This window comes from Motacilla alba, chromosome 1 (assembly GCF_015832195.1).
Source record: "Motacilla alba alba isolate MOTALB_02 chromosome 1, Motacilla_alba_V1.0_pri, whole genome shotgun sequence".
NCBI classification, from domain to species: domain Eukaryota; kingdom Metazoa; phylum Chordata; class Aves; order Passeriformes; family Motacillidae; genus Motacilla; species Motacilla alba.
Window position 1 is genome coordinate 19,278,761 of NC_052016.1, and position 13,305 is coordinate 19,292,065.

Consider the following 13,305-nt stretch of genomic DNA (forward strand, 5'->3'; position numbering starts at 1 on the left):
CCAGAATAAGTTATAAGGAGGAGCAGGGTAGAAGGGAGCATTGTGCCCAGCAGAGTAATCAGTGCAGTAGCAACAAGCAGCCACTTTATGGACTTTGTTGTGAGAAAGTACTTTGAAGAATATGGACCAAAAAAGGAAAAATAAACAATAAATAGAAAAAGTCTGGAAAGCCTTAAAGAGGAAAGAGAAGTGATTCTCCCAAATTAGAACCAAAGAATGGCCTGGGTTGGAGGGGATCTTAAAGATTATCTGTTTCTAACCCCCTACCATGGGCAGGGACACCTTCCACTAGACCAGGCTGCCCAGAGTTCCATCCAACCAGGCCCTGAACACTTCCAGGGATGGGACCTGTGCCAGTGCATCATCATCTTCACAGTAAGGAATGTCTTCCTAATATCTGATCTAAACCTGCCCTGTAAGTGTGTATCCATTCCCTCTTGTCCTGTCACTCCAGGATGGTCTCTCTCCATCTTTCCTGTAGGCTCACTTCAGGTATTGAAAAGCCACAATTTAGGTAACACTGAAGCCTTCTCTTCTTTAGGCTGAACAATTCCAATTCTCTCAAGATATAGGGATATAGAGTCCTGCAAAAGTCTTGCAAGTTGGTGAGAACTGGACTCAGCTGTCAGCTGCTCATGTTTTTGCAATATGGACGCTAATATTCAATCAGAGGCATGCAAAAGTATTAAATCACTAATTTGTGCAATATTTAGGAGTACTTTTGCTTTGAACCTTAATACTGCAAATATTGATAACTAGTAAATTTCAAATTCTTTATTCTATTGGAGGAAACATGGCAATGCATGCAAGTAGGACCATATATTCCATAGCTTTGTATTTTTCTTTGAGTTATTAACATGAATCAAATGTTAACCCTAATAATACTTAATCTACCCCACTAAAACTGGCTCTATATACCTTAAGCCACCAAAATTGCTTATAAAGTGAAGTAAGAACATAAATCTAATTTGTCATGTTGTAGAGGCAAATTATTCCAAATAATATACTTTATGACATAGGGCTATATTTTTTCTTTTTTATTATTAAAACAGTAATGATGTATTCACTATTTAAGATTGCTCTGTGCTTGTTACACAAAATGAAGGTAGATATGGTCTTGGCTTTGTGGCTATGAAGAAAAAATGAAATAAATAAATAAATGTCACACTGAAGTGCATAAAAGGCCGCAGATGACTAAATGAGGAAAATGGGTGTTGTGCTGTGTTAATATAAATAAGTTTTCAACTTATACAAGATCATGTTTTAGCTAAAGGCCAGTACCTAAAGGAATTTGTTTAAGAGCTCTGTAGGAATGCATGCTTTTCTTTTTCCTTGCCAAGAGTTGCTTTTCAAACTCTCCTAGTAAGATATATTTAGTTTTTGGGTTTCTCCCTTCTGTCCTGTCTTCTCTCTGTCCTTCCAAGCTTAACCTTTGCAAATTCAGTGGGAGGCTCTCTGCCTGTTCATGGTCTTAAGAACTTGAGGTTTTCATGCTAACTTGTGTAAATGTGATGCATATTAAAAATGCACAGTTCTTGTGGACTTTTTTGGCCTTTTTCTTGTTTTTTTGTTCTCAGTGCTGGAAACAAATACAAAATTCGTAGTCAAAGAGAACCAAATGTTTTCATCAATCTGTTAGTGAAACAGCTGGTTTTAGTTCCTGATGCTTACAAACTCGCAAGAATCCACCAAAGAGCCTGTCTGAAGCTCTCTGCAGCAGCTTGCTTGTCATATTGTACCTAGACTCAGAAGCAGTGTTTTCCTACTCTCTAAGTGTTATTGGTGTCAGTAACTTTATTAATTTAGGACTCTGCTGGTGGCTTTTAATGACCTGTGTTGGATGCCAGGCATTTATAGATTTAATATACTGACTAATTTATATTCTTGCAGCACTAATTCTGATTATATTTTGCATCACTGTTCTTGAATGTTAAGAGTTAGTTCTTTACTCAGTCAACCTAAATTTTGGCAAAGTCTTTATGTTTGATAATCCTAGACTTTAGGGGGGAAAAAGGGAAAAGCAGACTGTTTTAAAGGAAACGTAGGCAACTTACATTCAGAAAATGTGTTTGAACTCTATGTAAGTAAACATTACTCATAAAAGTGAATATTTTAATATCTTACAGTATAGAAGCTGCAACTCTACCTAGTTCTCTCTGGTATGACTGAAAATACATCATCACCTATAGCAGGGGAAAGCCACAATGTCTTGTATTCATTATTCAGTATTGCTAGTGTGAATGCCTTAAACTGAGTCTGGATTTCTGTTCTTCTGTATTCTGTTCTGACAGAATACAAGGCAGTATTCTAAAAATCTGTTTATGATCCTGGCAATTTGAATTGGTATAACTTAGCTTGGCTCAGTCAAGTTTCCAGATGACAGCTTTTAAATGGTTTAAATGCACTGGGGAAAAAAAAAAGCCACAAACCCACCTTGTAGAGAGTTTTTCTTTCTTGCATAAGTTTTGCATACTTTAGTCAATTATAAAGGTATTTGATCAAGGACAGTAGAAGTGAGGTATCCAACTTTTAGATGCAGCCAGTTTTCTTCCTACACCTTCAGTGTAGCTGAAGCCCAGTGGGTAAGAGGTGAGGTGCTGCTCCATGCAGTGTGTTTGGAAAGCAAATGTGTTTGGAGCTTTAGGCTAGGGTCATTGTGCAGCACTTGGGCCAGGGACAGTCTCTGCTTTGTCTCTTGGTGGCTGCAGAAGAGCACCTTCTGCCTCATGGGCCACTTGCCCTCGGTGCAGGCAGCCTGAACAGAGTTTCCTCAGAAAACTGGAAAGTGTTTTTCCTTTCCCCTTTCTGGGCTCTGGGGTGGTTGGCCTTGGAAGGTCTCTGCTGGGCTTAGGTGAGCTCCTTTTTATTTCCTTACCTGAGGAAGAACTGCAGGTTCCTCACTGAGATATTTCAGGCACTAAACCAGTTGGTTTCAGGCACTTGTTTACATTTACACTGGGAAATGATCTTTTTTAAATGAAGGTAAAAGTTTCCTTAAGTTGATTTAGCTCACTATAGGAGAGCTACAGCATGACACTGTCCTGTGTGCCTTAGTGGTGTTGGCAGCAGATAAACTGTGAGGGTTCTGCTGCATCTTACAACAGCCATGCACACTGTAAGCTTTTCTGGCAAGAAGTTTAATAACTAAACATCTTGCATAAGAAATTTTGAATAGTACAAGGTTGAAGAAGAAAAGAGCAAATTGGACAATCCTCTTAATTACTCCCAGGAGATGACACAGATGGGTTTGTTCAGGTCAGTCAGAAAGCATGGAATTATGTTCGATAGACATCTGAATTTAAGTTACTGAATTTTTGTGAAAAACTTACTGTGAATGCCTGGCAAAAATGCTAAATTTGAGTACAGTTTTCTGTACGTAATTTGTGTGTTTGTATTATGAAATTGGCCTGCTCAGCTGCTTGGCACTTTGATGGCATTTGGATTAGGTATGGAGAGAATTCAGCCTTTGGACATTATATTTCAGCAGCTGGTTTATTTTGTACATAAAACATTGCTATGTTTTGCTTGCTGAAGAGCCCACCAGTGGAATGCTCTTACATCATGAGACATAACTTCAATTAGTATCAGCTTCTAGACTGACACTTGAATTAAATATTAACATTTTCTGTGCCTGAGTAAGTAAACAAAGGACTCTGTTTTAATCTCCCTTCTCTGCAAGGATGGATAAAAGGGGAACATGTATTTTGAGCAGCAAAATAGGAAAAAAGTTTGACTACTCAGTTGTCTACCTTGATTGAGCAAGGTCAGAGAGGTCTTTTTTTGGCTGATGTTTTGGATACTTTTTAAATCTAAAAAGAAGTGTGACAATGGTAGCCTCTTTGTTTTGTTGGGGATGCTGTACACTGTGGGGTATGGGAAAAGGCTAGACTCCATACGGGCTGTTTCAGAAGGAGAATCAGGAACATGGCAATTTTTCACAACCTTTTTTCCCCCCCCTACCAATATGTTCTAAATTAATGGAATAAGTGCAGAGCCTCTTCACAATTTGTGTTTCACTTATTTGGCACTGTAATGTTGAAAACCTATTAAACTGATGTGATCTGTGAGTTAAGTCTTTACGTGGGTGGGACAAGTTCTGGGATCAAAGTCTATTGCTGGGGTAAGCAAACCCTGCCTTTCAAAACAAATAGCTAAGATATGTGATAGAGTGGGAGGAGACTTAATTACAGATTGTAAACCAAATAAAATAGAAATAGGAAGGCAGATCTTTCCTATGCTTCTCTGATGAGCATGTGTAAGGTACTTCAGACCTTTCCTCCTACCCAGTCTTCATCAAAATGCTCTTCTATAATGAAGTGTTTTTAAGTTAAGATGCTTTTTGTCTGTACAGAAAAGCAGTGCTGCAGTTCCTCGAGTTCTGAGGCCTCCAGTTCTCAGCCCAATGTGTTGGACTTTTACTGTTTGCAGCCTAGAGTCATCTTGTTCTTGTACTCTCTTGGCTCCAGGCTCTATGTTACACTGTGGAGTTCTTTGTGGGTGTGCCTGCAGATATGTGTTTTCATGTCCTAGACAGACAAACACCTGTCTATTCATATGTTCATAAAATGGGAATGTTATCAGTCCCTCACCTGTGAAGTTTTATAACCCAATCCTTACTCTAATGTGCATCCTTCAGATCTTGTAGGAATGGAGAGGACAGAATGCAAAATGCTCAGCTAATGCAAGTGGAATTATGTTTCACATGCAGTCTCTGTGCTCTGAGCAGTAGAAGATAGAGGACTCACAAGATAAATATTAGATAGCTAAACAGTGTTTCATGTCATTTTGAAAACTGACAGTTACACAATTCATAAAATTCTTGTTGTAAAATGTAATTTGCCTATTATGTAAAATTATTGTTCCTTTTATGTGATTAAGTGCAGAGACATTTTTTATTGTGCTGTTTTCTCGGTAAAAGTAATTGTCTTCTGGTGAAAATATGTTTATCAATACTTTGCCTTCTGAAACAAAACTTAACATTGCATATGTTTGACACTTCATTTGTTTTGCTAAGGCTTATTTGGAAGAGTTTTTTATTGTTTGTAGAAGTGCTTAAAGGTTTTCTTAATTTTTTTTCTTTTCAGTCATTATTTAACCTACTGGAGTTTCGAAGGCTAGTTTTGAATTTCAATCCTCCTGCAAATGCTCAAGATTTACCCCGAAACCAAAAGGTAAAATGAGAAGCTGATTTCCTCTCATGGCTGATGAGGGCATTTCTGTCTTGTACTTGAATTTTGCACTGTTCTCTCGCTCATATCAGCGTGGGTTTTAGAGGTGCCAGTTATCAGTTCTCTGAGCTTCCTGTTGTAGATCTTACATAAATGGCATCAGCCTTGCAGCAGAGTATGGGGCAGGGTGCTGACAGAGGCAGAGCATTTCCCATGTGAGTGTAGCTTGTCTTAGCAAATGTATTTTATTCCAGTTCCCTCCCACTCATGATCTGACATTGAGCTTTCATTTATTAGCTTTTCTCTTCTGGCTTTTTCAGGAAGTGATTATAAGTATAAATTTTCTCATGCTTATCCTGGTACTCATATAGGACTGGGGAGGGGAAGACCTTGGCTTAGGCTTCTTGTGGCTTCAGACTGGCAAGGGGGAATGGTGATTGAGTGGGGGACAAGACTGATCAGTTTTTTTTCCTTCATGGGCCTCCTTTGAGGACAGATGCCATGGGGGCCCTGTGGTTTCTATGCTATGAAATGGGAAGGAAGAAATGGAAAAGGAAGTGGCTTTTTGAAGATGCTTTGTTGCCCGATTTTTAGCAGGCACTTATAGAGCAATGAATTTTTGCATACCCAGAAATTAGAATGATTTAGGTTGAAAAGAACCTTAAAGATTAACTACTTCCAACCCCTGTGCCATGGACAGGGGCACCTTCCATTGTATCAGGTTGCTCAACCTGGCCTTGAGCACTCCCCAGGATGGGTCATCCGCAGCTTCTCTGGACAACCTGTGCCAGGACCTCACCACCCTCACAGTACATTAGAGTCTTGCCTGTTGCCCCTTTCTGTCAGATTTAAAGAAGCGAGTGTGTTGTCAGCCTGTTCTTAGTTGTTTGTCCCTTCAGGATTGTCTGGAATGTTCACTATCAAAAGTAAGAGCTGTAATTAGAGAAGCAAAAGAAAACAGACAAAGAGAAGACACTGTCCATTTTCTAAACCTCTGGGTATGTTCCATAAAAGGGAAGTTGAATGTTCAGTCAGGCCTGGATAATTTCTCTCCTGCCCTACCCCCTTCTTTCCTCACCACATTCAAAGTGCAAGAGGTCACTTTTTTTGGTTGGAAAGCATACTTGCATTAGGTCATGAGATGGTGTGAAAAGAAAACATGAGTAGTGTTCCCAACACAAGGTAGAGATGGGGCACTGTATTTTAATAAGAAAGATAACTCATGCTTTACAAATAGTTGTACTAAATTTTTTTAATTTTTATTTTTAGATTGACTTTCTGCTTAGTATTTAATTTTTCATAATGTAATTTGTTTTAGTAATATATCCTTCAGAACTCAGAAATTCTATGTTAATTTTTCAGCATGGAAAAAGCAATTGGCATCTAAAACGTGGTATGAAATGGCTGATAACAAGCTGTTGGCTTCATAATCATCTTGCCCAAGCATTGACACTTGCAGCCAAATGCCTTTAGCCGTTCCAAAGCGCTTTATTTTAGAAATTCTGACCATGACAGGCAATAACTTAGTGGGAAATGGCGTGACACCAGGCAAGTGTATGGATTTCGGCAGAATCCTTGCTTTCTGCAGGCCTGCTAGAAAGAATCTCTGGCAGTAGTTTGTGTCCTCTCCTTCCTTAACTTACATTCCAGAATGAAGTAACATAATTACTTGGTGTACTCATCTGTCTTACCTACAGCTGAAAAAAGATAGAGGAGAATTTAGGATAAGGGATCGCTGCACTAGTTGGAATTTAGATGGATAGGAGACATAAGCATGCTTACCTCCAAATACAGTACCTTTATTTCTTTGTAAGTGAAGGCAGTTAGAGGCAAATTGATTCAGAGTTGTAATAGAAGTTAACAGTTAACAGTGGAAAAAAAAGTAAAGCTCTGGAATTTACTTCTGACTGCTTACTTATTTTAAAACTACTTTGCCTCAGTTTTGGTTTTGTTTTTATTTTTATTCCAGTATTAACTACCATATGTGACTGACATTCTGCAGGATCAAATTTCCTTGCTAATAAAGGATATGTTTTAATAATCCCAAATTTTGAATACTTGGGTTTACATCCTGTTGTTCTTCCAGTTGGTGGGAATTAGAGTTTAATGCTAGGGTCATGACAATCTCTTGATTTAGAATTAAAGCATGTGATTGTACTTCAGGGAATATTGCAGAGCAGGGTGTTTGGTTTTTTTTCCCATCAATATATTGAATCCAAATGCTATGAATAATTTGGTATGTAAAATTTTTAATCCAGAAGTCACTGGTATAAATTTTTACTTCAAAAAACCCCCAAACAAACAACAGCCCCGCCCTATTTGTCTGAGCCAATTGGGCTTTGATTTTCTGGATTTGGGCATACACTTAAAAGCTTAAATTTGATCTTGCTCTTTTAAATTTGAAAATAATTTGTCTTACTTGGTTTCTTTCTGTAGAAAAAATGCAGCTCTGTAGTTACTGCAGCTTCTTTGCTCTCCCAGTTCTCTTTGCTCTTGCTGTCGCATGAACAGATCTTTTTGCTGTACTTACTGAGACCAGCTAAATATTTGGCCTCGGTGATTGTGGGGTTTCCAGCCCCGGATTGGGGTGACCCCGAAAGATGGAAAAGTCTCTCCTCCAACCCGTGCCTTCAAAGAAAGACTCAGTAGTCCTCTGTTGTCCGTTCTCAAGGTTGTTTATTGTTGTTTATCTAAAAGATTCTCTTCCCGAACTGCTGTGGCCCGTTCAGCAGGTCAGACAAAGGCACACTGCCCTCCCAGGGGACCGGTGCCATCTTTTATATCATATATTACGTACTACATGTTTATACCTTTTCCCCAATGCCTACTATCTATATTGAATGGTGACTTTCTACTCTAAACCAATCTGTGAGTGCCAACATCACCAAAGACATGGAGGCTAGGAAGGAGAAAGAAAGAGGACAGGGCACACCCAAATCCCTCCATCTTAAAACACCTGACCCCCAAGTACAAAACCTGGACCCCTGCGTACAAGGCTTAAAACCCCCCTGTACAGCACTCAAAAATCCTTCCTTTCACTTCGTGACTACTTCTACTACAATACCCAACTTGTGGGTGTGGCTTGTAATTCTCCACACAGAGTTAGTAATTTGCTCCATGGGCTAAGATTGAAACCCCACGTGTGTCTTTGGCTGCATGCCAGGGTCTCAGAGCCCCCTGCCAGTGGCTCTGGCCATCCAGGGCACCCAGAGGGATGTCCTGGGTTCCCACAAATGATATCTTCAGGAAACATTTTATTATCAGAGGAAAGGGGCTACTGTGCTCCAGGTTAGCACATCCTTCCACCTGTTCTGGTATTATTGTAATATTATCATTGTCTCACTCTCCTGGCAAACTGATTTGCCATAGTGAATGTTTGCTATGTATTAAATATGTAGACTGCTTTAAAGGCATTTATAATAATAAGTTATTCTGACAGGTATTAAAAAATTATTTATGCAGGCAGGATAGGTGATAAAATGGAGAATGTCTTAGATTAGGAAATTTCCATGAGGTGCTTGGTTAAAAAATTTATTTTAATCTTTTTTTTTTTTTTGTGTTGGTGCATGTACAGGATGCTTTAGAGGTGAGAGTGGTATGCTATGCTGTGTTCACTTTATCAGTTCTTTCTTTTGATGTGCAAGTCCTTTTGTGGAACTCAATAATTTATCTTAGGGATTGGCCCACCTTATTTTGAAGATTTTAGGGTTTGTTCTGGTAATGTCTAATGCATTAAATTGAGCTTTTTCAAAAGCAGCAAGGATTTCCCTAGTTTTAGAGAACTTTAGTAGCCTTTGTAGATATTTTTTCTGAGTAATCCTACTTACATTGGTAGGCAGTTGTTCAAGCTAAGGCTACAAGTACAGCTAAAACTCAGCCAAAGTTGTAGTGTAAATTTGGGTAATGCAGTAATGTACTATGTACATTATAATAATGCTATGTACTTCAGATTTAATAAAAAGAGCATTCTGTGGTTAATAATTTATTTTATGCATATGAACTATCACTGGTATTGAAACATCTTTATAAAATGTTTGATGTAAAGATGTAAAAAACATCTTTCTGAAAATTGAAATTCCATTTGTTTTAACAGTGTTTTAGAACACTTTAAGAAAACAGCAAGAAAAATACAACTTTTGCAGTTTGTTTCCTTCTTTTGTTATTATATTGTGCTTTAAGTATCTAAATGGGAGACTGATTTTGTTCTTAAATTAGGATGATTTGATGCTGAATTAGGGTTGCACTTGAAGTGCAGCCTTTTCTGTGAACAGTGTTTATAACTGGCAGGTGTTTTGCAAGGTGGACTAGAACAGCAAGTTAAAAATCGGAGATTGACATGACTAGAAGTATTTTCTAAATATTATGTGGAACACATGGAATTCACTGTGCACTTTTGAAATCTGAGTAAACCATATTTTACTTATAAAAATCTTAATGCCTCCTGGATTGACACAGGAGTGACTAAACAAGTCTGCTGTCTGATGAGCATGTGAAATGGTTTATCATCAAGTAATTCCAGTTTGACCAGTATCAGACATCTGTGGTGCCTTTGAATGATACTTTGTTCTAAATACAAGTGGATATTACATGGGGTTTAATTTCACAAGTGTTTGCCAACTATCTACTCAGGAGTAGATATCCAGTCTCTGGAGCATTGGTAACCTGTGATTTAATCTATGGTATTTGTGTTTCAGTTTATTTGTTTTTCATCATGCAGGCAGAAAGTATTTCTTCTCTTCTGGAAACCAGCAAAAGAATGCCATAGTCACGTGAACTGTACTTCAAAATTGGGTTGAAAGGAGAGCAGGCTATTTTACTTGTGTAAAGAGAAATAATAAAGGTTAATGTAGAACTTAGAAGTTTAGTCTTCAGTAAAAAATAAGCTTAAAAAAGGTGTCGAGTAGTCTGTAGGCTCACAAGAAATTCTTCTAGAGGTACAGAGGAATACTAATTTCAATAAAATAATGCATATTGTAGCAGGGTGTTACTCAAGGCTTTGTAAGTCTCGAGAGAAACATTTCTATCCTAAATGCAGCTCTGCTTGTCCAGTTGTCAATGCAAGCCCACTTCAAGACAAACAGTATCATCTAGATATGATTTCAAGGAACCTTTAGTTTCTGAAATGAAATTTTCTTCCCAGAGAACTACATTATTTTGTAACATTGACAAGTAAAAGGCATGCAGCATTACCTTGGTAGTACTGCAAGTAACCTTACATATTATTATTACATTACTCAGGTTATTGGGTAACATTTCTGTTCAGTAGATTTCTATTACCACGTTGTTAAATATTTTTATTCTTCACATACAGGAACATAGGAATCTACCTTTCATGCGTGAATTGAGGTACCTGTTTGCACTTCTAGTTGGTTCAAAGAGAAAATATGTTGATCCATCAAGAGCAGTTGAAATCCTTAAAGATGCTTTTAAATCAAATGATTCCCAACAGGTAAATTCCATGTATTTTCAATCAATTTTATGCATGTTTTTCTATAGTCATATTGTAATAGGAAATACTTACCGTAGACAACAGAATTTGAAAAATGTCCACAGAAAAGCAGCTTCTAATTATCACAGTCTTGGAACTTATGTAATTTCTGGTTGCATTTATTAGAAAGATGTAAAAAAAAAAATTCCAGACAAAAGGACTATTTTATTCAATACACTTTCTCCTATTATTTTAGAAATGGACTAATAGTTCAACATTCTTGCTTTTAGGATTTAGTTTAGCTTCTAAGTCAGGGGGTTTTTGAAGGAAAAATACTATTCAGATCTAACAGTACACCCAGGGTTGTACTGGTGATGTACAATGCCATTATACTGCTTGTTTAGATGCTGGTTTGGAGGATCTAAATATTCATATTCAGGATTATTACCGAAACCTTAATGTGCATAATCTGCTTTTTTTTGTAGAAATATTCTATTTCTTCAGATGCTTTGTTTCATAACATGAGGTTATGTGGCTGAGGTGTTTAATTACATTAGCACACTGAATTCATTGCTTGATGAAAGTAATATTAGTCACCACTTGCTAGATACCAAAGGGTTTGAACAATGGGATTCAAGAGATGCCTTTGGACTAGCGTGGTGTGAAAGCTGAGCCCAAGCAAAAAGGATCATAGGGCAGTGTCATTGCTGAGGAACACCAGAGCCACTCATAAAAAAAAACTATCATGCCATAGTCTTAGACATTGTGTGATTCTGGAACACTGGTGGAGGGGGAAGGGAATTCTGCTAAACTGGTCTTGTAAGGTGACACTTTGTTGTGTTCTGTTTCATATATTGTACTGATCACTTTATTTTTTTAACAGCAAGACGTTAGTGAATTTACACACAAATTATTAGATTGGCTAGAAGATGCCTTCCAAATTAAAGCTGAAGAAGAGAGGTAAGATTTTTTTTTTCTAGTTTTGCATGTTTACATGAGAGAAAAGTAAACCAAGTGACCAAAAATCCAATTCTCTGTATGGCTGAAAACATTTGACTATATAGCTTGTTTTAGTTCAAGTGTGATTTTTTCCATACATATCAGTACTTTTGGGTTTTTTCATGAGTTGTTTTTTTTCACCCTCTTATTTCATGTTAGAAATCTTGCTCCATGAAGTCCAGAGTATATAAAGAGTAAAATAAAGAGCTGTTTTGTAGATAGTCAGTTAGGCTTTTTTTTTTTTATTTTAATGCCATTTTGCTTTTCAATCCTGTAGTTAAAATACTTCAAAACCTCGTTCCTTTCTCATCTCAGAAGAAAATACTCATTGTTTGTATTAGTGAGCATCTGGAAACTCTTTTGAACATGTTATTTTTTCTATAATGTTTCAAGAAACAGTTTTTACAAGGGTTTTGTACAGTTTAAACACTCATTATTGAATCTGGTTTGCATAGATCGTCTTAACTAATTCTCAGAAGCATTTCATTTTTCCAGAATATACTTTTCCCTGCAAATATCTGAATTATTGTTATCATCATTAGAGGAAAGTACAAAAATAAATAAACAGTAAAATGAGCATCATTTCTATAATGAATTCAGAAGTTTTTAAACTTCTGAATCCATTCATTCTGAACTCTGAATTTGAGAAGAATTCATGGTTTTATAAATCAAAGGTTATAGCTCTGACTTGGATTTTTTTTGCACTAACACAGCTCCTGTTCTTTTAGGGACGGAGAGAAACCAAAGAACCCAATGGTGGAGTTGTTTTATGGACGATTTCTAGCAGTAGGCGTACTTGAAGGTATGCATCAGAATTTACTTGGACTTCTCTGGTCATGTCTCATCTGTGCTTGTCCAAGCACACAGGCGACTGATGCATTTTTAGGATTTTAGCTACTTCTGCAGAAGCAGATGTGGAGAACACACATATATCAATTGGTCTGTGACAAATGGTTGGTCAGGTATGAGACTGAGGAGAAATGCAGTGAGCTGCAGGAATCCTTGAAGACTGTTTTCTCCTTCATGAGCTGAGTGTATGTTTTCTGTACAGCAGAAGTTGGGCTGAGATGCTGAGGGAAGATGTTTGGAAGAAATTATTGGGGCACTGTTACCAGTTACTAACAGTGAGTGGTAACAGAAGGCAAGATACTGTATTTCACTGAGCTGTTCTCTCATGGTCCCTCTGATTCATTTAATGCAATTTAAAACTTCATTTATAACATTTCCTTATGCACAATTTCTTATATGGAAAACTCACCCTCCTAAAAGTACAGTTTGTTGGAAAACAAGTCAGTGGAAACCTGCTCAAGGGCAGTATTGGAGAGAGTACTGAGGAGGAAGAGACTGTACAGCAAGCTTCCCTTTACCTTATTTGTATGTAATTAGTATATCTGCAGAATTGTACTGTTCTCTATTTCCAAAAGGCCATGAAAGTATTTTTGAGTAATTTTAATGTTGGTGATTCTGCCTCCCATCCAAATGAATGACTTCTGCATTTGAATGAAGCAGGTACAGTCTTTTAAGTGGCTTCCAGGTTTTTCTGTGACCTTAAATATGTTTCTGATGAGTTGTTGTCAGATTTCAGAACCATTGTGCAGATTTCTTGCTAGTTGCATTCTTGCTTCTTTATATTTAGCTACTTTCATCCCTCTACATTCTCATTTTAACAGAGGAGATATGTAAAAATCAAACAAATGAAAAGAAACTAGG

The 13,305-nt window shown here is 37.4% G+C and overlaps 1 protein-coding gene across 3 annotated transcripts in view; it reads left to right on the forward strand.

The window, feature by feature from the left end:
* Positions 1-13,305, forward strand: part of USP25 (ubiquitin specific peptidase 25) — a 90,098-nt gene that overhangs the window by 44,429 nt on the left and 32,364 nt on the right. For all 3 annotated transcript variants that reach the window (XM_038124962.1, XM_038125039.1, XM_038125120.1), the window contains 4 exons: positions 5,085-5,171; positions 10,480-10,617; positions 11,480-11,556; positions 12,324-12,397. In XM_038124962.1, coding sequence (XP_037980890.1) covers positions 5,085-5,171; positions 10,480-10,617; positions 11,480-11,556; positions 12,324-12,397 — 376 coding nt within the window. The remainder of the gene's footprint in view (positions 1-5,084; positions 5,172-10,479; positions 10,618-11,479; positions 11,557-12,323; positions 12,398-13,305) is intronic.